We start from the raw sequence: 27,301 nt of genomic DNA on the forward strand, positions 1-27,301 counted from the left end.
TTTCACTTAAGAAAATCCTACTCCTACCCTTTCCATTTTCACATGGAAAAATAATGAAATGTGACCCCACCATACAGCATACAAAAGAAAAATAAAAATCCTAGCCATTTCTGCACGGAGTAAATCGAGCTTTACCCCAGTATTTTGTGTGGCTATGTAGTTCTGCATCATGTGGTGAACCCACGATTATTCCAGAATGACCTGTTATTTGCAGTTTTTTGCTAAGACAAATAATGCTACAGTGAATAACACTATCTGTATGTCATTTACTACTTTTGCAGGGTTATCTGTAGCTTAAGTCTTGAAAGATGGTTTGCCGGGTGAAAGAGAAGGGCATATGTGATTTTGGGAGGTGTTGCTAAATTCTCTTCCAGAGAAGACTCCACCCACATTTTAGAAGTGCCTGTTTCCCCATGCTTTCCATATCTTTTGTATATGAATAAGAGTATTTTGTACTTATTTTGCTGAGAATTCTCAGTCATTGCTCTTGGCTCATTTTTTTCTTGATTTGTTGGTCTTTGTATTTTCAATTCTATTAGCCCTTTATATATTTTAGAAATTTACTTATTTTCTGTATTTTGGGTTGCCAGTAGACACATGAGAAAATCCAGTTTGTAATTTGTCTTTTGACTTTATCTTTCATGATCTTTACTATGTGTTTTTTTGTTTGCTGTTTTGTTTTCATATATAAAGTCCATTTTATCTACTTTTGTTTTCCAGAGTTTTGGTTATTGTTAAAAAAAAAAGAAAACTTCTTCCTTATTCCAAGGTTAGAGAGGATTTCCCCCATTTGTGATTAATAATTATTGATTTATATAGAAGTATAATTTTTTTATTTATTTATTTTAAATTGCCTAACATTTATGCCAGTGAACTTTGAAATATGATCTTTGAGTTTAAAAGACCTCTTAAATTATATGAAGAATTTCTGATGTCAGAATAGATTGATGTTTCAGAGTAAAACTAAAAGCTGTCATTTTCCTTAGATATATTTTGACTTTTTTCATATTATTCTTAAATTATATACACAAGGAGTTTTTTCAATACAAATTCATAAACTAGTAAGATATTAGAGCATTTTCAAAAATAGTTTTCAAAGGTGTATTTTACCCATAAAGAAAAATGACTTATGGAAAACATGCTTTCTGCCTTCATCAATAAAGTTGTAATTGTCAATTTGAATTAAAAAAGAGACAACTGATGTGATGCAACGGTGGCTCAAGTGGCAAAAAAATTCTTGCCTGTCAAACTGGAGACCCAGGTTTGATTCCCAGAGCCTGCCCATTCCAAAAAAAAAAAAAAGAGCTGAAAGCATTTTGTGAGTAGTCTAGCTATGAATAATTTTAAATGTTTTTTAGTTTGTTAAGTATTCTAGGATGTCATTATTGACATTTTGAATTGTTAAAAAGTTGTTAGAAGTTAGAAAGCTTTGCATAAAAGAGACAGTAACTTAGAGCAGGCTCCCAATAGGTATCACTGAATTAGCCTATGAGTTTGCACCTTCTAGATGTGTTTCCTGGAACAAATAAAAATTGGACAGTATAGTTCTATGAACATTTAAGTATATATCTCAGAATTCATATAAACGTATCTGAGGAATGATTTAGGAATGCAAAATATTATAGCCGTACGTACACCATTATCCCTGAATTTCCCCTGAAAAGGAAAAATTTTCTTTTCATACAATAGGATGATTATAAATTCAAGTTAATGTTGCTTTAAAAGCTTAAAGAGACCACATAATAAAAGTAATGTTTCAGAAAAGTACCTTTAATGTAAATCTGTGTCTGCAGAACTCATAAGCCTTTACCTAAAACTACCTGAACCTCATGCATAAGTTGGCATGTATATTCAGAAAAACTACTTCTTATAAATTGATAATTTGCATCAGATTATTGCTCATTGAGGATTATTCTACCTTTTACTCATCATATATATGATATTTCTTGTCATCACTCCAAATCTTTTAAATTTTCAGTATTAGGAATTTTAAACTTCCTATTAGGATTTAGCCACTGGGTGGTGGTATTACACCACAAAAATTAAAGAATAAGCCCCAGAGTGGAACTCATCATCAGCGTCTTCATGGTAGTGGTGATAATAATTGTAAACAGCCAGCATCGTTTAGTGGTTATTTATTATGCTCCAGAAACTTTGTAAATACTCATTTAATTATCACAACAGCTTTCTGCGTTGGGCATTATTATTATTTATGTTTTAGAAATTAATAAATTGGATGGTAGGGATTAGGTAGATTCCCAGTGGTCACAACAGCAGTGGTAGATTTAGAATCGACCCCCCCCCCCCCACAGTTTTAGACGAACTCTTTCTCACATTCTGAACAACTCAACAATATTGTCACAGATCTGTTTGACTAAGATTCCTAAATTTGTATTTGGCTGAGGCACAGATTCAATTATACAATTTCCACTCAAACTTTTTCTAAACTTCACTGTATAAAAACTAAACATGGTCTCAATGATGAAAGTAGAGTAGTTTTCAACTCCACGCAAAGGGCTACTTGGCTGAAAATGCATGGAAGAGAATGGTGAATAGGAATCTGATGAATAGAAAATGACCAGATGATCTCACAAACCAAAGGCATCGCTAAGGACCACTGACATGCCTAATCTGTGTTAGTAACATTTCTAGCACATCTGTGGAAAGAAAGAGGAGAATATGAGGTCTGGGCATATTCTGGTCAATAAATACATTCACATCAATTTTCTTCCGTCAACTCTGGAGCACACAACAAAGCATCTCACAGAGTCACAGAGGAGAGAAGTTTTCTCCTTTCACCACAGGCCAAGAGCCTCAACACTGCCAAAGCTGTTTTGTAAAAGCTGCTTTTGGAAAGCATTAACATGGTGGGAATGCAGAACTGCCTGCTGCACAGAAAAAACAAGACACCAAGTGTTACTGGCAAATAATATCATCTCCAGAGCACTCCAGCTCAATTCAAACAGCTCTGTGACCATGCTATCAAGAAAATATTGGGCTAGAGACTGGGGAAATAAAGATGACACAGATTTCTATCCTTCAAGTAGCTCACAATTCAGAGGGGCAAAACTCAGGTTAAAAACGTGTACTATATTTAATCAGTAATTAATTGGAATATATTATAACATTCATTCAGGCGAAGAGATTAAACTACATCAAATAGTCTAATGTTATTTTTAAAAGATTTAAGCAGAATAAAAGTGTAAAATAAAATTTAATAATTCCGTATATAATGCTATATTTTCAAATCTTACAAAAATACAGTAAATACAAACAGAAAAGTTGGGTTCAAAAGCCTACATGTGTCAGCCAAGAAGGCATTTTTTTTCTATAGTATTTCAAAAGGTGTCAGGAGACTGACTTAAATTTCATTTATCTCTTTCTGCTCTTGGGTGCAGCTTAGTAGCTCTCAGGGGCTTCAAAGTGAATTTTCAGATCTATTATCTTGACAGTGGACTGCTATGAGATCATTGTGTCCATGTGACTAACAACCTCTTTTGTGCCTATTGATAGCTCCCCAGGTAGGCTGAATTACATTCACTTCACTGTAGACATAAAACTTGTTCTGAAGACTCGAACAAGTTTTTTTTTTTTTTTTCCATCTTTATCATGGAGAGGTATATAGGACAATAAATTATGGCTAATATATTTTATAATGATTACTGTGAAAATTGATAGTTGATCATGAATGCTGAAAAATCTGGAAAATTGATTCCTGGAACTTTAAAACAACGTTAAATTACTCTATTCCCCCCAATTAACAATTCTTTCATTAGACCTGAGATTTCCCAGAAACCTACCTGTAAGACATTTTTCTTTGCACTCTTCCAGACTGACAAATCGATTCTGATTTCCTCCACAGCCTCCATATATAAATTCTTCACACTGTTGAGTCTGAATATTGAAAAAAAATCTCTTCATCAGTGCCCTGCATGGGCCATCATCTGCTTTCATTGCACAAAATGTGTTTTTAAGTTTCAGTGTTGGCAGCTCAGTATCTACAAGGTAAAAATAAAGGATAAACATGTAATTCTTTATCAACACTTTAATAATGTTCTTTATTTCCTTTTTATGTATCCTAATTTTTAAAAGCCATGAAAAGTTATTTAAAGTTATCAAAAAGGTACGTAAAATAAATAAATTCACCAATTGAGACCTCTTACTACTGATCACCTACCAAAGGGAACACGAGTTGATGGCACTGCTTAACTCTGTGCCAGCTGACTGATATGGAATTGTGTTAGCTGTTAGGCAATGCCATCCATATGCATGTGCTGACATTACAAATAGATATCTCTTCTTATAAATGAGCAAGGTTTAGGGTTAGGTGTCAAGGATAACTCTTTGAGTTCCTTTCCATAATCCACAGTTGTATCACTTTTTACACATAAAATAGCTTCTTAAAAGCAATAGTACAACTGCATTCATTTGGACATAAAATGGTGAAAGTACAATCAAAAGTTTTCTGATTTGTTACCGTAATGGAATCAAGTATATCGGGATTTATGGGCACATCAGAGACTAATGATTTGTGTTCCTACTATGCAACTCTGTGTTCTTTAAACTGTCAATATGTTGTATAAGTTACATTGACATGTTTCAAAAGTCAAAACTACATGAACTTCTGCACACAGAGAAGTCTCACTTTGACCCATTATCTCCCAATCTGTTCCTCTTCCTTATAGGAAAACATTTTTGTTGGTTCTTTCTTATCCTTCCACTATTTCCTTTTGCAAGTACACACATACACATGCAGATATATGTACGTACACATCCTTTTCTTAAATAAAAAGCAACATACTATACTACCTGTACACTTTCCTCTTTCACTTCAAAAAATCCTAGCCATTTCTGCATGTGAATAGTGCTCTATCCCATTATTTTGTGTGGCTGCGTGGTCCTGCGTTATCTGTTTGAACCAATATTATTCCAGAATGACCTATTATTTGCAATCTTTTGTTATGACAGATAATGCTACAGTGAATAACACTGTCTGTGTTCTTACTTTTGCAGGGTTATCTGTAGATTAATTTCTTGCAAGATGGTTTTCTGTGTGAAAGGGAAAGACATGATTTTTGCTGGTGTTGCTAGATTCACCTCCATAGGGACATTCTCATCCACATTTTAGAAGTTCCTGTTTCCCCATGACTTCAATATCTTTTACGTATGAGTGAGGGTGTTTTGTACTTATTTTGCTGAGAATTGTCAGTCACTGACCTTGGCTAATTTTTCTTTTTTTTTTTTTTTTGGTCTTTTCATTTAAAATTCCTATTAGCTCTTCATATATTTTAGAAATTCACTTATTTTCTGTATTATGGGTTGCCAGTAGACACATGACAAAATTTCCAGTTTGTCATTTGTCTTTTAACTTGATCTTTCATGTTCTTTTCTACATTGGTTTTTTATTGTTTTCATGTATAGTCAATCTTTTCTATTTTTCTTTTGTTTCCAGATTTTCGATTATTGTGAGAAGAAAATGTCTTCCTTATTCCAAGGTTAGAGATGATTACCCCCATGTGTGACTAATAATTATATAAGTACAACTTTTATGTGTTTATTTTTTAATTGCCTAACATTTTATGTCAATGATCTTATCTGAAATATGATCTTTGGTTTTAAAAGACCTCTTAAAGTATATGAAGAGTGTTTCTGATACCAAAATAGATGGCTATTTCAAAGGAAAACTAAGGGCTGTCATTTTCCTTGGATATATTTTGACTTCTTTCATATTTTTCTTAAATTATATACACAAGTAGTTTTTTTCTATACAAATTCATAAACTAAATAATAAGATTTTAGAGCATTGTCAAAAATAGTTTTCATAGGTATATATCAGCCATAAAGAAAAAATGACTTATGGAAAACATGGTTTCTCACTTCATCAATGAAGTTGTAATTGTCAATTTGAATTTTAAAAAAATTTGAAAGCATTTTTTGAGTAGTCTAGTTATATATAATTTTATAGTTTTAGGATGTCATTACTGATATTTTGAATTGTTAGCAGTTAGAAATCTTTGCACAAAAGAGCCAGTGACTTAGAAGAGGCTCCCAATTGGTTTCAGTGAATTAGCCTATGAGTTTGTACCTCTAGACATATTTCCTGGGATAGATAAAAATTTGACAGTTTAGTTCTATAGATATCTAAGGGTACATCTCAGAATTCACATAAATGGGTTTGAGGAATGATTTAGGATTACAAATACTCTAATATTTTTTAGTTGTTTAGCCATACACCATTATCTCTGAATGTCCTGTGGTGCTTTTCATACAATATGATGATCATTATTTCCAAGTTACTATACTTTCATCATTCCATCATTTTAAAACTTTAGAGAACCGTAATGATGGAAATGATACTTCAGATAAGTACCTTTAATGTAAATCTGTGTCTCATAGGGCTTTACCTAAAATTACCTGAATCTCACCCTTGAGTTGGCATATATATATGGAGAGAATACTATTTTTATAAATTGATAATTTGCATCAGATTATTGCTTATTGGGGTCCTTTTACCTTTTACTCTTAATATAGTCAATTTTCTTTATTTTCATCCCAAATCTTTTAAATTTTCATTATTAGGAGTTTAAACTTCCTATTAGGATTTAGCCACTGGGTGGTGGTATTACACCACAAAAATTAAAGAATAAGCCCCAGAGTGGAACTCATCATCAGCGTCTTCATGGTAGTGGTGATAATAATTGTAAACAGCCAGCATCGTTTAGTGATTATTTATTATGCTCCAGAAACTTTGTAAATACTCATTTAATTATCACAACAGCTTTCTGTGTTGGGCATTATTATTATTTATGTTTTAGAAATTAGTAAATTGGATGGTAGGGATTAGGTAGATTCCCAGTGGTCACAACAGCAGGGGTGGATTTAGAATCGACCCCCCCCCCCACAGTTTTAGACGAACTCTTTCTCACATTCTGAACAACTCAACAATATTGTCACAGATCTGTTTGACTGAGATTCCTAAATTTGTATTTGGCTCAGGCACAGATTCAATTATACAATTTCCACTCAAACTTTTTCTAAACTTCACTGTATAAAAACTAAACATGGTCTCAATGATGAAAGTAGAGTAGTTTTCAACTCCACGCAAAGGGCTACTTGGCTGAAAATGCATGGAAGAGAATGGTGAATAGGAATCTGATGAATAGAAAATGACCAGACGATCTCACAAACCAAAGGCATCGCTAAGGACCACTGACATGCCTAATCTGTGTTAGTAACATTTCTAGCATATCTGTGGAAAGAAAGAGGAGAATATGAGGTCTGGGCATATTCTGGTCAATAAATACATTCACATCAATTTTCTTCCGTCAACTCTGGAGCACACAACAAAGCATCTCACAGAGTCACAGAGGAGAGAAGTTTTCTCCTTTCACCACAGGCCAAGAGCCTCAACACTGCCAAAGCTGTTTTGTAAAAGCTGCTTTTGGAAAGCATTAACATGGTGGGAATGCAGAACTGCCTGCTGCACAGAAAAAACAAGACACCAAGTGTTACTGGCAAATAATATCATCTCCAGAGCACTCCAGCTCAATTCAAACAGCTCTGTGACCATGCTATCAAGAAAATATTGGGCTAGAAACTGGGGAAATAAAGATGACACAGATTTCTATCCTTCAAGTAGCTCACAATTCAGAGGGGCAAAACTCAGGTTAAAAACGTGTACTATATTTAATCAGTAATTAATTGGAATATATCATAATGATCATTCAGGAGAAGAGATTAAACTGCATGCAACATTCTAATGTAATTTTTAAAAAGACAAGTAGGATAAATATACAGTAAAATTTAATAAATCCATATATAATGATATGTTTTCAAATCATATAACAATACAGTTAAAATGAAAATTTGGGTTCAATAAAAGCCTACATGTGTCAGCAAATAAGATATTTTTTTCTCATAGTATTTTCAAATTCTAAGGTGACTGACTTAAATTTCATATGTCTATATCTACTCTTAGGTGCAGTTTAGAGTTTTCCAATTAGTAGCTATCAAGAGCTTCAAATCAAATTCTCAGGTGGTGATGGGAGCACGGTAATGGTCCCCTGACAGCGGATGGCTGTAAACTCATGGTGGTGGTAGAAAGGGAGACAAAGTCCATGTGACTAACAATGTCTTTTGTGCCTTGATAGCTTCCCAGGTGGGCTGAATTACCTTCATTATAGGCATAAAACGTGTTCTGAAGACTTAGGGATTTTATTTCTCCCTTCTTTATTGGAGAAGAGTATAGGAGAATAAATGATGCTTAATAAATTTTATAATGACTGCTATGAAAAATAATAATTGAACATGAATGCTAAAAATATTGATTCCTTGAGATGTTAAAACAGTGGTAAATTACCCCCCCCCAAGTTAGCATTAGACTTTTCACTAAACCTAAGATTTCCCAGAAACCTACCTGTTACACATTTTTCTTTGCACTCTTCCAGACTGTCAAATCGATTCTGATTTCCTTCACATCCCCCATATATAAATTCTTCACACTGTTGAGTCTGAATATTGAAAAAGAATCTCTTCATCAGTGCCCTGCATGGGCCATCATCTGCCTTCAGTGCACAAAACGGATTTTTGAGTTTCAGTGGTGGCAGCTCAATAACTATAAGGTAAAAATAAAAGATATAAATGTAATCCTTTATCAACACTTTAATAATGTTCTTTATTTCCTTTTTAATGCAAACTAATTTTTAAAAGCCATGAAAGTTACCCAAAGTTATCAAAAAGGTACATAAAATAAATAAATTTGCCAAATGAGATGTCTTACTACTAATCACCTATCGAAGAGATAGGTAGAATATAGAATGATTGTTCTAGAGTCTTGCTGATGGCCCTACTTAAGTCTGCCCCAGTTGACTGATAGGGAATTGGGTAGTGTTAGCTGTTAATCATTATGTGTGTGCTGACATTACAAATCGAAACCTCTTCTTTCAAATCTGTTTTAGGGACAGATGTCAAGGATAATTCTCTGAGTTCCTTTCCCTAATCCACAGTGATGTCACTTTTTACACATAAAAAAGCTCCTTAAGAGCAATAGTACATTTGCATTCATTTGGGCACATGGGAAAACTACTTGTCAAAGACTTCTGATTTGCCGTTGTAACTGAAACAAATATATGAAATAAGATTTACATGCACATCAGAGACTAATGATTTGTGCCTCTACCAATTGCAGCTCTATTTACACTCTTTAAATTGTCAGAATGTTGTATGAGTTACATTTACATGTTTTAAGACTCAAAACTACATAAAATCCTGCACACAGAGAAGTCTTCCTTTCACCTTTGATCCCCAAAGCTGTTCCTCCTTCCTTATAGGAAAACATTTTTGTTAGTTCTTACTTATCCTTCCAGTATTTCTTTTTGCAAATACACACATACACATGCAGATATATGTATGTACACATGTACACATCCCTTTCTTAAATAAATGTGACACACTATACCCACTTGTACACTTTGCTCTTTCACTTTAAAATATCCTAGTCATTTCTGCATGAATAAATAGAGTTCTACCCCACTGTTTTGTATGGCTCCATAGTCCTGCATCCTGTGGTTGAACCATGATTATTCTGGAATGACCCATTATTTGCATTTTTTTGTTATGACAAATAATTCCATGGTGAATAACACTGTCTATATATCATTTCTTACTTTACAGTGTAATCTGTAGGTTAGTTCCTTGCATGAAGGTTTGCTGGGTGAAAGGGAAAGGCAACTGTGATTTCCGTAGGCATTGCTAAATTCTCCTCCGTAGGGACATTCCCATCCACATTTTAGAAGTGCCTGTTTCCCCATGGCTTCAATATTTTTTGTTTATGAGTTGAAGTATTTTATACTTTTGTTGTTGAGAATTGTCAGTCCTTGACCTTGGCTCATTTTTCTCCTTTTCATTTTTTTTTTTGTTTTGTTTGTTTTTTTTTGTCTTTTCATTTTCATTTCCTATTAGCTCTTTATATATTTTAGAAATTTACTTATTTTTTGAATTATGGGTTGCCAGTAGACACATGACAAAATTTCCAGTTTGTCATTTGTCTTTATCTTTTATGTTCTTTCCACACATTTTTTTGTTTGCTATTTTGTTTACATTTATAAAGTGAAGTTTATTTATTTTTCTGTTATGTTTCCAAATTTTCAACTTAGAGCAGGTTCCCAGTAGGTATCATTGAATTATGCTATGAGCTTGTACCTTCTAGACATGTTTCCTGGGACAGAAAAAATTTTGACCTGTTAGTTCTATAAATATGTAGGATACATCTTAGAATTCACATAAACAGATTTGTGGAATGATTTAGGAACACAAATATTGTAATACTTTGAATTGTATAACTGTCCACCATTATCTCTGAATTTCCGATGGTGCTTTTCATCCAGTACGATGATGATTATTCCCAGTTAATGTTGTTTTAAAACCTTAGCAATACCAAATGATAGAAGTAATGCTTCAGTAACTTTAACGTAGATCTGTGTCTGTAGAACACATCAGCCTTTACCTAAAATTACCTGAATCTCACCCTTGATTTGGCATATATATTCTGAAAACTATTTCTTATAAATTGATAATTTGCATCAGATTATTGCTTATTGGGGATTCCTCTACCTTTTATTCGTAATGTAATTGATATTCCTTGTCACCCATAATCATTTAAAGTTTCTATATTAGGAAGTTTAACTTCCTATTTAGCATCTTAGCCAGTGAGGTGGTGGTAGTACACACAAAAATGAAAGATAGGGGCAGTGTGACGGTGGCGTAGTGGCAGAGTTCCTACCTGCCATGCTGGAGACCTGGGTTCGATTCCCGGTGCCTGCCCATGTAAAAAAAAAAAGGTGGAAGATAGTAAGCACCATAGTGGAACCCATCATCAGTGTTGTCATAGTAGTGGTAATAATAATAGTGAACAGGCAGCATCGTTTACTGACTACTTACCCTGCTCCAGAAACTTTATAAATAATCATTTAACTATCACAACAGCTTTCTGAGCTAGGCATTATTATTTTTAAATTTTTTTTTTATTTATTAATTAAAAAAATAAAGAAACAAAATAAAACAACATACATAATCAGTAATTCACAATATCATCACTTAGTTGCATATTCATAATTTCTTAGAACATTTGCATTAATTCAGAAAAATAAAAAGACAATAGAAAAAGAAATAAAACGAACATAGGAAAAAAGAAAAAAGATTATACCTACCATACCCGTTACCCCTTGCTTTCATTGATCACTACCATTTAAACTAAATTTATTTTAGCATTTGTTCCCCCTGTTGTTTATTTTTATTCCATATGTTCTACTCCTTTGTTGACAAGGTAGATAACAAGAGCATCAGACACAAGGTTTTCACAATCACACAGTCACATTGTGACATCTGTATCATTCAGTCATCCTCAAGAAACATGGCTACTGGAACATAGCTCTACATTTTCAGGCAGTTCCCTCCAGCCTCTCCACTACATCCTGAACAACGAGATGATATCTACTTGATGCATAAGAATAACCTCCAGGATAACCTCTCGACTCTGTTTGGAATCTCTCAGCCATTGACACTTTGTCTCATTTCCCTCTTCCCCCTTTTGGTCGAGAAGGTTTTCTCAGTCCCTTGATGCTAACTCTCAGCTCATTCTAGGTTTTTTCTCAATCCCTTGATGCTGAGTCTCCGTTCATTCCAAGATCTCTGTCCCACGTTGCCAGGAAGGTCCACACCCCTGGGAGTCATGTCCCACATAGAGAGGGGTAGGGTGGTGAGACTGCTCATTGTGTTGGCTGGAGAGAGGGGCCACATCTGAGCAACAAAAGAAGCTCTCTTGGGGGTGACTCTTAGGCCTAAATTTTAAGTAGACTTGACCTGTCCTGTGCAGGTTTAAGTTTCATATGAACAAACCCCAAGACAGGGGGCTCTGCCTATAGCTTTAGTTGTCCACATTGCTTGTGAGAATATCAAGAATTCAACTTGGGGAAGTTGAATTTCTCCCTGTTCTCACCATTCCCCGAAGGGGGCTTTGCAGATACTTTTCCACTCACCGATCGAATCATTCTGGGACTCATCGGGGCATCACTCTGGACAAACCAGCAAAATCTCATGTCCTACCTGAGATTCCAAGTACTTATGGCGTTCAATCGAACTATCTACATGAGTTATATTAGGAAATGCACTAGTCAAAATATGAATTTTGTAACTAATAAATATTTTTTGCTTTAGTCTCACACAGAGGTGACATTTTAAAATATTAATTGCCATCTATTTTCAGTACCCTGCAATAATGACATTCCTTTGTTCTTCCTCATGCAAAAACATTTTTAAAATTGTACCTTGTACATTTCACTATTATTATACACTCTAGGCATTTCTAGATTATACCGTCTCAATCTTTAACATCTATCTTTCTTTCTGATTTCATTTATGTCCCCAGCTCTCCTCCCTCTATCATTCTCAAATGCAGCTTCATTCAGTGTTTTAACATAATTATATTACAGTTAGGTAGTATTGTGCTGTCCATTTCTGAGTTTTTGTATCCAGTCCTGTTGCACAGTCTGTATCCCTTAAGCTCCAGTTACCCAATATCTTATGCTATTTCTATCTCCTGTTACGAACAAAATATTCCAAGTTTATTCACTAATGTCAGTTCATATCAATGAGACCATACAATATTTGTCCTTTTTTTTGGCTAATCTCACCCAGCATAATGTTCTCAAGGTCCATCCATGTTGTTACATACTTCATAAGTTTATCTTGTCTTAAAACTGCATAATATTCCATCGTATGTATATACCACAGTTTGTTTAGCCACTCGTCTGTTGATGGACATTTTGGCTGTTTCCATCTCCTTGCAATTGTAAATAATGCTGCTATAAACATTGGTGTGCAAATGTCTGTTTGTGTCTTTGCCCTTATGTCCTCTGAGTAGATACCTAGCAATGGTATTGCTAGGTCATATGGCAATTCTATATTCAGCTTTTTGAGGAACCACCAAACTGCAGTCCACAGTGGTTGCACCATTTGACATTCCCACCAACAGTGAATAAGTGTGCCTCTTTCTCCGCATCCTCTCCAGCACTTGTCATTTTCTGTTTTGTTGATAATGGCCATTCTGGTGGGTGTGAGATGATATCTCATTGTGGTTTTGATTTGCATTTCTCTAATGGCCAGGGACATTGAGCATCTCTTCATGTGCCTTTTGGCCATTTGTATTTCCTCTTCTGGTAGGTGTCTGTTCAAGTCTTTTTCCCATTTTGTAATTGGGTTGGCTGTCTTTTTGTTGTTGAGTTGAACAATCTGTTTATAAATTCTGGATACTAGACCTTTATCTGATATTTCGTTTCCAAATATTGTCTCCCATTGTGTAGGCTGTCTTTCTACTTTCTTGATGAAGTTCTTTGATGCACAAAAGTGTTTAATTTTGAGGAGTTCCCATTTCTTTCTTTCTTTCTTCAGTGCTCTTGCTTTAGGTGTAAGGTCTATAAAACCGCCTCCAATTACAAGATTTATAAGATATTTCCCTACATTTTCCTCTAACTGTTTTATGGTCTTAGACCTGATGTTTAGATCTTTGATCCATTTTGAGTTAACTTTTGTATAAGGTGTGAGATACGGGTCTTCCTTCATTCCTTTGCGTATGGATATCCAGTTCTCTATGCACCATTTATTGAAGAGACTGTTCTGTCCCAGGTGAGTGGGCTTGACTGCCTTATCAAAGATCAAATGTCCATAGATGAGAGGGTGTATATCTGAACACTCTATTCTATTCCATTGGTCAATAATCTATCTTTATGCCAGTACCATGCTGTTTTTACCACTGTGGCTTCATAATATGCCTTAAAGTCAGGCAGCATGAGACCTCCAGCTTGGTTTTTTCCCTCAAGATACTTTTAGCAATTCAGCACACCCTGCCCTTCCAGATAAATTTACTTATTGGTTTTTCTATTTCTGAAAAATAAGTTGTTGGGATTTGATTGGTATTGCATTGAATCTGTAAATCAGTTTAGGTAGGATTGACATCTTAACTATATTTAGTCTTCCAATCCATGAACACGGTATGCCCTTCCATTTATTTAGGTCTTCTGTGATTTCTTTTAACAGTTTCTTGTAGTTTTCTTTGTATAAGTCTTTTGTCTCTTTAGTTAAATTTATTCCTAAGTATTTTATTCTTTTACTTGCAATGGTAAATGGAATTCGTTTCTTGATTTCCCCCTCAGATTGTTCATTACTATTGTATAGAAACACTACAGATTTTTGAATGTTGATCTTGTAACCTGCCACTTTGCTGTACTTGTTTATTAGCTCTAGTAGTTTTGCTGTGGATATTTCAGGGTTTTCAACATATAGTATCATATCATCTGCAAACAGTGAGAGTTTTACTTCTTCCTTTCCAATTTTGATGCCTTGTATTTCTTTTTCTTGTCTAATTGCTCTGGCTAGAATCTCCAACACAATGTTGAGTAACAGTGGTGATAGTAGACATCCTTGTCTTGTTCCTGATCTTAGGGGGAAAGTTTTCAGTTTTTCCCCATTGAGGACGATATTAGCTGTGGGTTTTTCATATATTCCCTTATCATTTTAAGGAAGTTCCCTTGTATTCCTATCCTTTGAAGTATTTTCAACAGGAAAGGATGTTGAATCTTGTCAAATGCCTTCTCTGCATCAATTGAGATGATCATGTGATTTTTCTGCTTTGATTTGTTGATATGGTGTATTACATTAATTGATTTTCTTATGTTGAACCATCCTTGCATACCTGGGATGAATCCTACTTGGTCATGATGTATAATTCTTTTAATGTGTTGCTGGATTCGATTTGCTAGAATTTTGTTGAGAATTTTTGCATCTATATTCATTTGAGAGATTGGTCTGTAGTTTTCTTTTTTTGTAAAATCTTTGCCTGGTTTTGGTATGAGGTTGATGTTGGCTTCATAGAATGAATTAGGTAGCTTTCTCTCCACTTCAATGTTTTTGAAGAGTTTGAGCAGGGTTGGTTCTAATTCTTTCTGGAATGTTTGGTAGAATTCACATGTGAAGCCGTCTGGTCCTAGACTTTTCTTTTTGGGAAGCTTTTTAATGACAGATTCAATTTCTTTACTTGTGTTTGGTTTGTTGAGGTCATCTATTTCATCTTGAGTCAAAGTTGGTTGTTCATGCCTTTCTAGGAAGTTGTCCATTTCATTTATGTTGTTGTATTTATTGGCATAAAGTTGTTCATAGTATCCTGTTATTACCTTCTTGATGTCTGTGGGGTCAGTGATTATGTCTCCTCTTCCATTTCTGATCTTATTTATTTGCATCCTCTCTCTTCTTCTTTTTGTCAATTTCGCTAAGGGCCTATCAATCTTATTGATTTTCTCATAGAACCAACTTCTGGTTTTATTGATTTTCTGAATTGTTTTCATGTTCTCAATTTCATTTATTTCTGCTCTAATCTCTGTTATTTCTTTCCTTTTGCTTGCTTTGAGGTTAGTTTGCTGTTCTTTCTCCAGTTCTTCCAAGTGGAGATTTCATTCCTGTATTTTTGCCCTTTCTTCTTTTCTGATATAGGCATTTAGGGCAATAAATTTCTCCCTTAGCACTGTCTTTGCTGCATCCCATAAGTTTTGATATGTTGTGTTTTCATTTCCATTCGCCTCGAGATATTTACTGATTTCTCTTGTAATTTCTTCCTTGACCCACTGGTTGTTTAAGAGTGTGTGGTTGAGCCTCCACGTATTTGTGAATTTTCTGGCGCTATGCCTATTATTCATTTCCAACTTTATTCCTTTATGATCTGAGAAAGCGTTTTGTATGATTTTAATCTTTTTAAATTTGTTGAGACTTGCTTTGTGACCCAGCATATGGTCTATCTTTGAGAATGATCCATGAGCACTTGAGAAAAAGGTGTATCCTGCTGTTGTGGGGTGTAATGTCCTATAAATGTGTGTTAAGTCTAGCTCATTTATTGTATTGTTCAAATTCTCTGTTTCTTTATTGATCCTCTGTCTAGATGTTCTGTCCATTGATGAGAGTGGGGAATTGAAGTCTCCAACTATTTGGTAGATATGTCTATTTCCCTTTTCAGTGTTTGCAGTGTTTGCCTCATGTATTTTGGGGCATTCTGGTTCGGTGCATAAATATTTATGATTGTTATGTCTTCATGTTGGATTGTTCCTTTTATTAGTACATAGTACCTTCTTTGTCTCTTTTAACTGTTTTACATTTGAAGTCTAATTTGTTGGATATTAGTATAGCTACTCCTGCTCTTTTCTGGTTGTTATTTGCATGAAATATCTTTTCCCAAACTTTCACTTTCAACCTATGTTTATCTTTGGTTCTAAGATGTGTTTCCTGTAGACAGCATATAGAAGGATCCTGTCTTTTAATCCATTCTGCTAGTCTATGTCTTTTGATTGGGGAATTCAGTCCATTAACATTTAGTGTTATTACTGTACAGGTAGTACTTTCCTCTACCATTTTGCCTTTTGTATTTTATATGTCATATCTAATTTTCCTTCTTTCTACACTCTTCTCCACACCTCTCTCTTCTGTCTTTTCATATCTGTCTCTAGTTCTCCCTTTATTATTTCTTGCAGAGCTGGTGTCTTGGTCACAAATTCTCTCAGTGATTTTTTGTCTAAAAATGTTTTAATTTCTCCCTCATTTTTGAAGGACAATTTTGCTGGGTATAGAATTCTTTGTTGGCAGTTTTAGTCTTTTAGTAATTTAAATATATCATCCCACTGTCTTCTCACCTCCATGGTTTCTGCTGAGAAATCTACACATAGTCTTATTGGGTTTCCCTTGTATGTGATGGATTACTTTTCTCTTGCTGCTTTCAAGATCCTCTCTTTCTCTTTGACCTCTGACATTCTGACTAGTAATTGTCTTGGAGAACGTCTATCTGGATCTATTCTCTTTGGGGTATGCTGCACTTCTTGGATCTGTAATTTTAGGTCTTTCATAAGAGTTGGGAAATTTTCAGTGATAATTTCTTCCGTTAGTTTTTCTCCTCCTTTTCCCTTCTCTTCTTCTTCAGGGACACCCACAATACATATATTTGTGCATTTCATATTATCTCAGTTCCCTGAGTCACTGCTCATATTTTTCCATTTTTTTCCCTATAGTTTCGGTATCTTGTCGGATTTCAGATGTTCCGTCCTCCAGTTCACTAATCCTAACCTCTGTCTCTTGAAATCTACCATTGTAGGTTTCCATTGTTTTTTTTAATCTCTTCTACCATACCTTTCATCCTTATAAGTTCCATGATTTGTTTTTTCAGACTTTCCATTTCTTCTTTTTGTTCATTCCTTGCCTTCTTCATATCCTCCCTCAATTCATTGATTTGGTTTTTGATGAGGTTTTCCATGTCTGTTCGTACATTCTGAATTAGTTGTTTCAGCTCTTGTATCTCATTTGAACTATTTGTTTGTTTCTTTGACTGGGCCATATCTTCAATTTTCCTGGTGTGATTTGTTATTTTTTGTTGGCGTCTAGACATTTAATTACCTTAATTAGTTTATTCTGGAGATTGCTTTCACTTCTCTTACCTAGGGTTTTCTTGCTAGATGAATTTGTTATCCATCTGTTCTTTGACCTTCAGTTCAGCTTTTTCTGGACCGCTAACTTAGGTTTTGTTTAACAGAGGATAATTTTTCAGTTCTTGTTTTCTTGTTTCTTGCCCTGCTTGTATGGCGCCTTTTCCCTCCCCACCCTTAGTAGGGTCTACGTAGGTATTATAGACTCCAGCCGGGTTTTCTCGGACTAAACTGGCCTCCTATCAGGGGGAAGGAGTCACCTGCATCAGTTTTCCCTGAGGTTGAGACCCAGCAGGTTGAAAGACTTTCCTGTGAAGTCTCTGGGCTCCATTTTTCTTATCCTGCCCAGTATGTGATGATTGTCTGCCTGCAAGTCCCACCAGCAAAAGATGTTGTGGCACCTTTAACTTTGGAAGACTCTCCATGCTGGGGACATGGTGGAGACAGAGGAGAGGTTGTAGGCTGGTTTTAATGGCTTCAAATTGCCAAGCCCTGGGTTCTGAATTTCTTGAGGGAGGAATTCCACCTGAGTTGGTCTTCACCTATCCCCTGTGGAAGGCACAGTTGGGAGACAGCCCTGAAAGCAGCCCGTTTCTGCCTATGCCCAGGACAGTTGCAGTCCAAGAATTCTTGCTGCTGAATCCAGAGGCTGCCAAGTCTCTGTAGAAACACAGGCACTAAAACCTCTGTTTCCTCCCCTTTCTTCTTTTTCCATGAGCCCAATGAGCAAACTCTGCCTTGACCAGGTTTAGAGTCTCTTTCCTTTCCCCCTGGGAAGCCGCCTTTGGGGGAGGGGTGCCGGGCGCCATCGCCGCAGCTTGGGAAACTCACGGTTCTGGGGAGGCTTGCAGCCAGTCCAGCTTGTCCAGACTGGGATATGCTTTGTGTCTGGTCACTGATGTGGCTCCGGGAGCTGTTCAGTACTGTTTCTGTTTATTTAGTAGTTGTTCTGGAGGACGAACTAAAACGCGCACATTGCTAAGCCGCCATCTTGGCCCCTACCTAGGCATTATTATTTACAGTTTACAAATTAGTAGATTGGATTGTAGAGATTGATTTCCCAAGGTCACACCAACAGTGGTGGGTTTAGAATTGACCCCCTTGTGGTTTTAGACGGGATCTTCTGATGTTTGTAACAACTGGGAGTATTGTCACAGATCTGTGTAACTGAAATTCCTAAACCGGCATTTGACTCAGGCACAGATTTAATTATACAATTTCCAGTCAAATGTTTTTCTAAACTTCACTGTATAAAAACATGGGTTTCAATGATGAAAATAGATGCTAATTTTGAACAGTTTTCTAAGGAGAATACTAAGTGTAACTTTTAGTACTTTTATTATTAAATTAACTTCTGTATTCATATTTTAACATAGTACTTATGTGAATCTTCTTTTAGAATATTCTTTTGTGCAGTGTACTTACAACCCATACCACTCACAACCCCCCAAAATGGGGATGTGGTCAGATGTGTTCTCGGACACTCAGGTTATGCCCTTCCACTCAACAGTGATTGGAATTTGCCGTGGCTTCCGTTGCTGTAGATACATCTTACTGAATCTTGGCAATCATTTGTTGACGATATGTCAGCCACTGTGCTGCCACAGAGGTGATAGGCAGCAGGACCACCTCTTTCATTCCAGCTAAAGAACAGACACTAAAGAGTATTTATGGAAATAAATACTCAGAAATTTCAAGATGATGTGTGAGTTTATAACGAGAGCAGCAGTTACATTTCCTGAGACTTGAACTGTGACTTGAAGAATGTGTTGACAGTGACAAGAATTAACTGCTTAAGGCCGTGAGACTAGAAAACACATGCATGGCATTATAACTGGAATTTAACCCATTGCAGCCAGAGAACTAGAACTATGGCTCAGATTTATCAGTTTTGCAATCCATTCCAGGTATTTTATGTCTGAGAGTTACAGTCTCATCCTCTCCTTTCCCTGTCCTGGGATGTTAGAAAGAAGACTCACTATTCCTTGGGACATATCATGCCCCTTGATTTTTAGGATCCTTATTGTCCTGGTCATCGTTTGTGGATCTAGTAACTTATTTCACACTGCTTCCCTCTTTGACCAAAGGATTTGATTTATCTGAGAGGGAAGAATCTTCAGACAGACAGGTATTCTTAGCTTTCTCTGTGCCAGGAAATATGCCAGATGCTTTTATGAGGTCCACAAATTAACCATGTGAAAGTTGTTATTTTCATTGCTTATTTACAAATTAGGACACTGGGAGAGAGAGAGAGTTTAAATAGCCCCTTTAATTTCCTAAAGCTACTATGCAAACATGTAAACTTAGTTCCTTATGATTCCATATTTAATGAAAGTTACCTGCCTTTCTCTAAATGTTCCTGCTAATCTTCTGGCTGCCAGCTCAAAGAAATTAAACAAAACAAAATGTATAGCCACTTTTAAAAAAATCTTTTTTCTTGTCAGAAAGGTTCTTCTATTTCATCCTCCCTGCTGTTTGGACTGATAAAAAATAGTCTGCTATTGGCCTGTGAGAGGAGCGATAAAGTCCTATAGGTTTCTCTATGAAATGATAGTGCACTATTCAGTGAAATGATATGCTTCTATAAAATGATGGCATGACCTTGGCATAATGTTGTATGTGATAGCTCCAAAAATGAATTGCTTCACATGTGGGATCACATTGTTACAAGATGAAAGAAATAAAAAACAATGTAGGCAGGCCACAGTGGCTCAACAGGCAGAGTTCTTGTCTGCTATGCTGGAGAACCAGGTTCAATTTCTGGTGCCCGCCCATGTAAAAAAAAAAGAAAAGAAAAACAAAAAAGCAGGCAAATCTGAGCAGTTAGTCAGCCAACAGGTCTTTCAAACCAGTGCTAAAAATAGTTCTTCATTCAGGTACTATGAAAGCTAGTGGGTAGTGATTTTAAATTATAGCTTGATTATTGATAGGGTTATTTCTAGTTTCATGACCGACTGGTGCAGCAGCAACACTTTTGACATACCTCATGGTTACTTGGTTTGCATTGTGCCAGCCCAATTGAGGGAAATTGTACTGAAAGAATAGTGGGAACACATGCACTCATTCTCCTTCCACTTCCTAAATTGAGGTTGCCTGCTTCTTCCCTGCTGGGCCTTACTTTAAATTTCACATCCCTTTTCTCCCCCACATCCTAGGAGATTGGAAATTTAGCCAACACCCTTTTGAGAAAAGAGTCAAACAAAGGACTTTTCATAGAGCAGTGCCTACTTTACTGAATAACAGTCCATCTCCAGGAAACTTTTCATAACACCACTTCCCCGTGCCAAGTTCTGAGATTGTCAAGCTTGTACGATTCCCCTTCCTCTTTGCTCCAACAGCTGTGCCTCTAGGCATGCCTCCTATATGTCAATTACCATGTTATACTGAGATCAACTGTCTATACTTCATTCTTAATGAATCTAAGATTCTTGAAAGCCAGGTCTTAGTCAACCCTGGTTCCCTAGCACCTTCCACACTTTCAGGCACTTAAGATGTATTTATTCAGTCTTTGTCAGAGGCATGTACACTGAGTAAGATCATTTTAAAGGTCTGTTACATATTTTTAAAAGACAAATTTTTGAAAATTCTTTGTAAATCATAAACTTCTATACAAATAGAAGCTATCACTTTGTTAATACTCTGTTAATATTACCAATGGCTTGAGATTTTTATCAATAACTTGTAAGAAAACAAAACTTTTAAGAAGGATATCAATTTATAAGAATAGTCTTCTCCTCTTACTATCTTATTATTGTTAACGTCTTCATTTCTAGATCAGAGTTTATGGCATTGAAGCTAACTTCTATTACCCAGATCTTTTAGTTCCCTGCTTGACTAGATCCTCGCATTGGACCCATGGGGAAGTTCTTATTTTTGAAATAGGATGAGAAGACTCTGGCTGAAACCTCAGATTTTCTAGTTCCCTTTACCTTCTCACACTTTTCTGAGTGTAACCTCAAGGTTTACAGAGAATTGTTATTTAAAAGAGGGCTAAGAGATTTCTACAGCATTTTCTCCTTGCTGTAAATACCCAGAGCTACACCAGTGTTTAATATATCCTGAAAAAAAGTTTTTCTTCATAATGTGATTCTTTTGTTCTAATTTTAATGCATTGCATATAAAAATTTATTAAGAAGCTTTGTGTCGCCTAAGACTCAAAGGTGGAGTTTTGCAGCTCTGAAAGTCAGCATTACTACATACATAACTGTTAAAGAAACCAAAAAAGAGAGTAGGCTTTAATTAGAGATAAGAATGAAGCTGATCAGATTGGGAATAAGGTAAATTAGAATATTTACAGATATGAGGATGACACTGTTGATATTTTAAAACTTCACCTATTGTATGAGGCCAAAGGAAGAGAGGTTTAGGTTATTCAAAACCTAAATTTTCTTTAGCAGATAATCTAACTCAAACCGTCTGGATAGCTCATTTAAATAACCCAAACATGGAGCCCAGAATGGGAATGAGGGCTTATAATTCTGTATTGCTTAATTTAATACCTGGATCCATCCCAGAGTATGTTGAGCAGATAATTAAAATGTATTGACAAAGTTCCTTGAAGGACTTGAGAAAAAATATGAAACTATTAAGCTTTACCACTGGGGAAACCGCTGAAACTATCTCAAACGTTAGGGACTCCCAAGTCAATAGGCCAAGCCCCTGATCTTGAGACTTGCTCTTATGAAGCCTGTTTCTGTCTACCTATAGTTATACCTAAGACTTACTTCCAGAAAACCTCTTTCATTGTTCAGATGTGCCGTCTCTCTCTCTAAGTCCAACTCTGCAAATAAAATCATTACCCTCCCCTCTATATGGGACATGACATCCATGGATAAAATTCTCCCTGGCAATGGGGGGCATGACTCCCAGGGATGAGCCTGGCCCTGGCACCGTGGGATCAACAATGCCTTCCTGACCAGAAGGGGGGAAAGAAATGAACAAAATAAGGTATCAGTGGCTAAGAGAGTTCAAATAGAGTTGAGAGGGTATTCTGGAAGCTACTGTTATGCTAGCTTCAGCTAGATATTGTTAATTACCTGGGTTTCCCAACCCCCAACCAAAACCATTCCTGTCAACCCTAAAGAACACCTAGGGTTTTATCTGAGATTCTACAAACATTTCACACCTTAAGATTATTTTCCAGAAATCTACACTCTCCAGATGGGTTCTTAAGCCAGATAAGTCCTGAAATCCAGACCGCCCAGCCTCTCCAAGAACATCAACTGGTCCCATCCCCTATCCCGTATTATTGACACCCCTTTCTAACATGAAAAAGTAATAATGGGCATAGCCTAAATACCACTAAAGATTGGGAGAAGGATCAAAGGAGAAGAAGGAGTTGTATTAGAGAACACAGGATTTACCAAATGAGTATGACTGCTGAATCATTACATGATGTTTCTTTCAGTCTCCAGTGTCTTGGAGCAACTGGAAGGAAAAACCTAAAACTGTGGAATTGTAACCCATACCAAACTCTGAAATCTGTCCTATGACAACTTGTTAGAGTGTACTTTGAAATGTATTGCTTTTTTGTATATGTATATTTTACAATACAAAACGTTATACATGTTTCTTAAAGAAAAAGTCACTATTAAGAAAACTAAATTTCCTACACAATGGAGAAAAATATGTTAAATATTTTTATTAAAATTGAGAGATCTGAGTAGCTTAAAAAAATAAATACTTCTAACATTTTTACCTGAAATATTTGAGTGCTCCTCCTCTCCATCATCAGAGACAGCATTAAGAAGGGCAGGGGCACCAATAAGCAGCAGACATACAGAAACCCAAAAAATGTGTTTTTTCTTCATTGTATGGATTATCTCTGAAATACAGAACCCATGAATATTGAACAAATAAAGTGTTTAGGCGGAATCATCTGTAGAATAATATGGGCTTTATACATATTTCCAAATGCAAATGTCTATGACATTTAATATGCATTCTCATATAACTCTTCATATAGTCCATGATTCTTATTTAAACCGTATGTGCATAGTATCCACAATTATTGACCAACATGATAACACATGTTTAATAACATCTAAGTATGCAGCTCATATTATGACCTTCAAAATAGAAATTTAGAGGATTGAGAGATGAGAAAATGCTGATCAACATGGTTACATGTATATTAAGACCCATTTTTATATGTAACTCTATGTTCTAAACTTTATCGTAGCTATTCTTTTTTCTCAATTGGAGCTAATTACTATTTAATTTTTCTTGCATTTTATATCCCTTTAATGTTACTTACCTGATTTCTCTTTCTCCTCATTTTAAGGTTTTGCATTTTTACTTTTTCAAAAGAAACACATTTTCAGATTTTTTTTCTTTGTTTCTTTTAAAATATAATTCGGTTCTTATACCCAATTTCCTAGCCAAGTTTTCTATGAGATAACAAACAGGCAGAACTGTTGACACCAGAAATGTCTGACATTCCTGACGATCCCTTCCTCCACTTCTTCCTCCCTCAACGTAGAGAGAGAGTTATCTGATTCAAAAGGGTTTGAGAGGAAAGTACTTTAGGTGATAAACCACCCCTTCTGTGTATGAAGGGAAACAGATTTCAGCAGTAGAGTGAGACACTTCCTATTCCAAAGTGAATTAAAAATCTGCAGCAAAAAATAATGGAAAAGTACCTCTAAATTAAAAACCTGTACGTTTGTCATTTAACTTACATGCTCTGTTCACATTAGTGCTAGTTTGCAGCAACAATTTTATCCTTTTGGGTCAACATATGTTCTTGGAATACAAGTTTGGGTTGATGTTAGTTTTTACATAAAAAGAGTTCATTATTTATGTCTGAGTTAAACACATTTATATGGGTTTCTCAATCTTAGGAATTTTTAAAGCTTTAATAGCTAATGTGCAATTGTATCACCTAAAGAAGACTACAGTAAACACAATTTCCCAAACTTATATGACAAGGAACTATTTTCCCATAAAATATTTCTTTGGACTATGCCTTGCAAAATGATGCTACAGTTAAGAGTCATTGGATTTTCTGAACCAGAAAAAAAGAAAAATATGATGTGAGTTACAGTTTAGAAAAAGCCAGAATGTGTGGAGAGATGGAAGGAGAAGAAATGATAAGATTGTAACTGAAAATGCCAGCTAGTATGCTGCAGGTGATCAGATTGAAATTAAGAAGAAGGAATTGTAGGACTGTAGAGCAAAGGGCAGGTATGAGAGATTATTTTTAGTTAAGGATTGATAAAATTGGATAAATGAGTACATACAAGATAGGAAGGAGAGAGAATTCAGGGATATCCAGAGTGAATTGTGTTCTTTATATGAACAATACTTATAAATTAAGATGAGTATTGCTTAGTTCTGGACAGATTGTATTTGACTTTGTAAGTGTTCTAAGTGGACCTGTATAAGGCAGAGACAAGGCAGGAACTGGAAGACGTTTTGCTGTATCAATATGATCATCATGAGGCAGAATCATTTCACAACGGATAGTGTTCAACAAATTATTTCCAGTTACACTTTCAACTTTATTTCCTATCACTCTCTTCCACACTTCCTTCACCTCATGGTGCTGACTGTTTAATCATTTCGCTCCGCTGAAACTGCTGGTTCTTGAATACACCAAGGTCAATCTAGGTTTAGTAATTTGAAATTGCTGTTTACCGAGAACTCTCTTCTACAAGACACTGAAATAGCAGGCTCCCTTATTTCATTCAGGATTCTAGTCAGATATCCTCTCCCTAAAAAACAGCGAACAAACAAACAAAAAATCCCTACATCTTGAGTCCTATATTTAAAAAGGAACTAGCACCAGTTCTCCTGTCACTCTCTGCCCATATGCTCTGCTTTTTTTTTTTAAGGTTCTTGTTTTTCTACAGCTCAAATTCTTTATGTGTTATGTATATAAGCTTTTTGTCAAAAATCTGTATTTATATATATTGCATATCAGTCTGTGGTTTGTCTTTTCATTTTCTTAAAACTGTCTTTGGATGAAGACAAATTTTTAATTTAGATAATTTTTTGTTCTTTTTTTTTTTTTTTACAATTATGTGGTTTTTAGTATATTCAGAGTATGTTGTATCCATTACCACAATCAATTTTAGGTTATATCACTACTCCAGAAATAAGCCCCACACTCATTAGCACTCCCCAATCACCTTGTCCTCCCCATCCCAAGCAACCATGAATCTATTTTCTGTCTCTATATATTTGAGAATATGAAACAGTTTATATAAATGGTATCATGCATTATTTAGTTCTTCCTGAATGGTTTCTCTAACTTAAGATAATGCTTACAAGTGTCATCTGGGTTCTAGCATGTTCTAGTACTTCTTTTATTTTTAATGCTGAATAATATTTCATTTTACAAGTGTGTGTGTGTATATATGTATTTTATTATATATTTTATTTTATATATGCATTCATCAATTGAGGGGCATTTGGGTTGTTTCCATCTTTCGGCTATTATGAATAATACTGCTATGAACATTCATGTATAAAATTTTGTATGGTCTTATATTTTCATTTATCTTGGGTATAAACCTGGCAGTAGAATTACTGGATCATATGGTAGTTATGATTAACCATTTCAGCAACTGCCAAGATTTTTTTCAAAAATCATTTTACATTCACAATTCTGCCTTATGTTTTAAACAGCATTTATTATTACTTGATCTATGTATTTGATTGTTTACATTTGTGCTATTTGTCTCCACCACTAAAATTTATTTCACTCTTAGTACAGACATTTTGCACAACTTATTTATAATTCTATTTCTAACACACAAAGCCATTACTTATCTAAGTAATACTTGATGAATAAATAAATAAACTCATAAACTTAGTGAACCAAGATTAGGCTGCAGTATGGATCTTTGTATATATTCATATGGTTTTATTTTTAACAATCCCCCCATCTTACAAGTAGAAAAATCAGAAGCAAATATGGTAGGCTGTTGCTATAAATATTTTTTCTTCTAATCGGGCCTTTTCTGTGCTTTATTCTAGTTTTCTTGAGGTGTGACATATTTCAGTTGAAAACTTTGTATAAAGGGAACTTTTAGAGGGAAAATATTACAAATGGAGTATTTCATATTCTGTAGTTTCTCTTAAGTGATGAATATCTTCCAAAGAAAGGAGGAAGACAAGAAGGATTGCTGAAATTTAATCAAGAGATAAAGTAACTGTGTAGGAGGGATGCCTCTCACCAAATGTATGTTTTAAAAAGTCATTAGTCATTATTTCACTTTTCATTTATAATATTAACATTCTTGAAGACAGAATATGTGAATGGAGGGGTACTGGTCTGCACTGAACTAGTGAGAAGTCAGAGATGGAAAGGGAAGAAAGATTTTGAAATTTATACTTGTTGAGGAGATAAGCTCTTCCGTGAATTTCTTATCAACAGTCCTATCCTATAAGAAGTATTTTACCTATGTTTAAAAAACTGAGGCTCAGAAAGATAATGTAACTTCCTCAGCTAGGCTGAGACAGAACTAGTATTTGCACCCATCATTCTGTGACTCCAGAGTTCATGGAAACTTCACTGTAAAAAGCTGCTTTCCCAAGAATTGTTCAGTTTGTCTCCAGTATTGTCTAGGAAGCACCCTGCATCCAGCTGCTGATAGGAATATTCTGGGTTGCTTGATAGGCATATCACTGTAGTGGAGATGATTATATCCCATATGGAAACCACAAACCATTAAATAAAAAACAACACCCCATGCTGTGATTCTCAACTCATATAACTTTTCCTTTCTTTTTTTTCTTTTTCTTGCTTGCTGTGTTCTCTTTAAAACATGTTTGCTTAGTGGTTA

The 27,301-nt window shown here is 35.3% G+C and overlaps 1 protein-coding gene across 4 annotated transcripts in view; it reads right to left on the reverse strand.

Annotated features, from left to right (window-relative positions):
- Positions 1-27,301, reverse strand: part of TFPI (tissue factor pathway inhibitor) — a 110,737-nt gene that overhangs the window by 40,049 nt on the left and 43,387 nt on the right. For all 4 annotated transcript variants that reach the window (XM_077154391.1, XM_077154390.1, XM_077154392.1 and 1 more), the window contains 4 exons: positions 23,209-23,334; positions 10,781-10,816; positions 8,417-8,614; positions 3,801-3,998 (listed from right to left, as the gene is read on the reverse strand). In XM_077154391.1, the coding sequence (XP_077010506.1) occupies positions 3,801-3,998; positions 8,417-8,614; positions 10,781-10,816; positions 23,209-23,320 (544 nt within the window). In that variant the 5' untranslated portion in view covers positions 23,321-23,334. The remainder of the gene's footprint in view (positions 1-3,800; positions 3,999-8,416; positions 8,615-10,780; positions 10,817-23,208; positions 23,335-27,301) is intronic.

Source organism: Tamandua tetradactyla, chromosome 3, assembly GCF_023851605.1.
Source record: "Tamandua tetradactyla isolate mTamTet1 chromosome 3, mTamTet1.pri, whole genome shotgun sequence".
Taxonomy (NCBI): domain Eukaryota; kingdom Metazoa; phylum Chordata; class Mammalia; order Pilosa; family Myrmecophagidae; genus Tamandua; species Tamandua tetradactyla.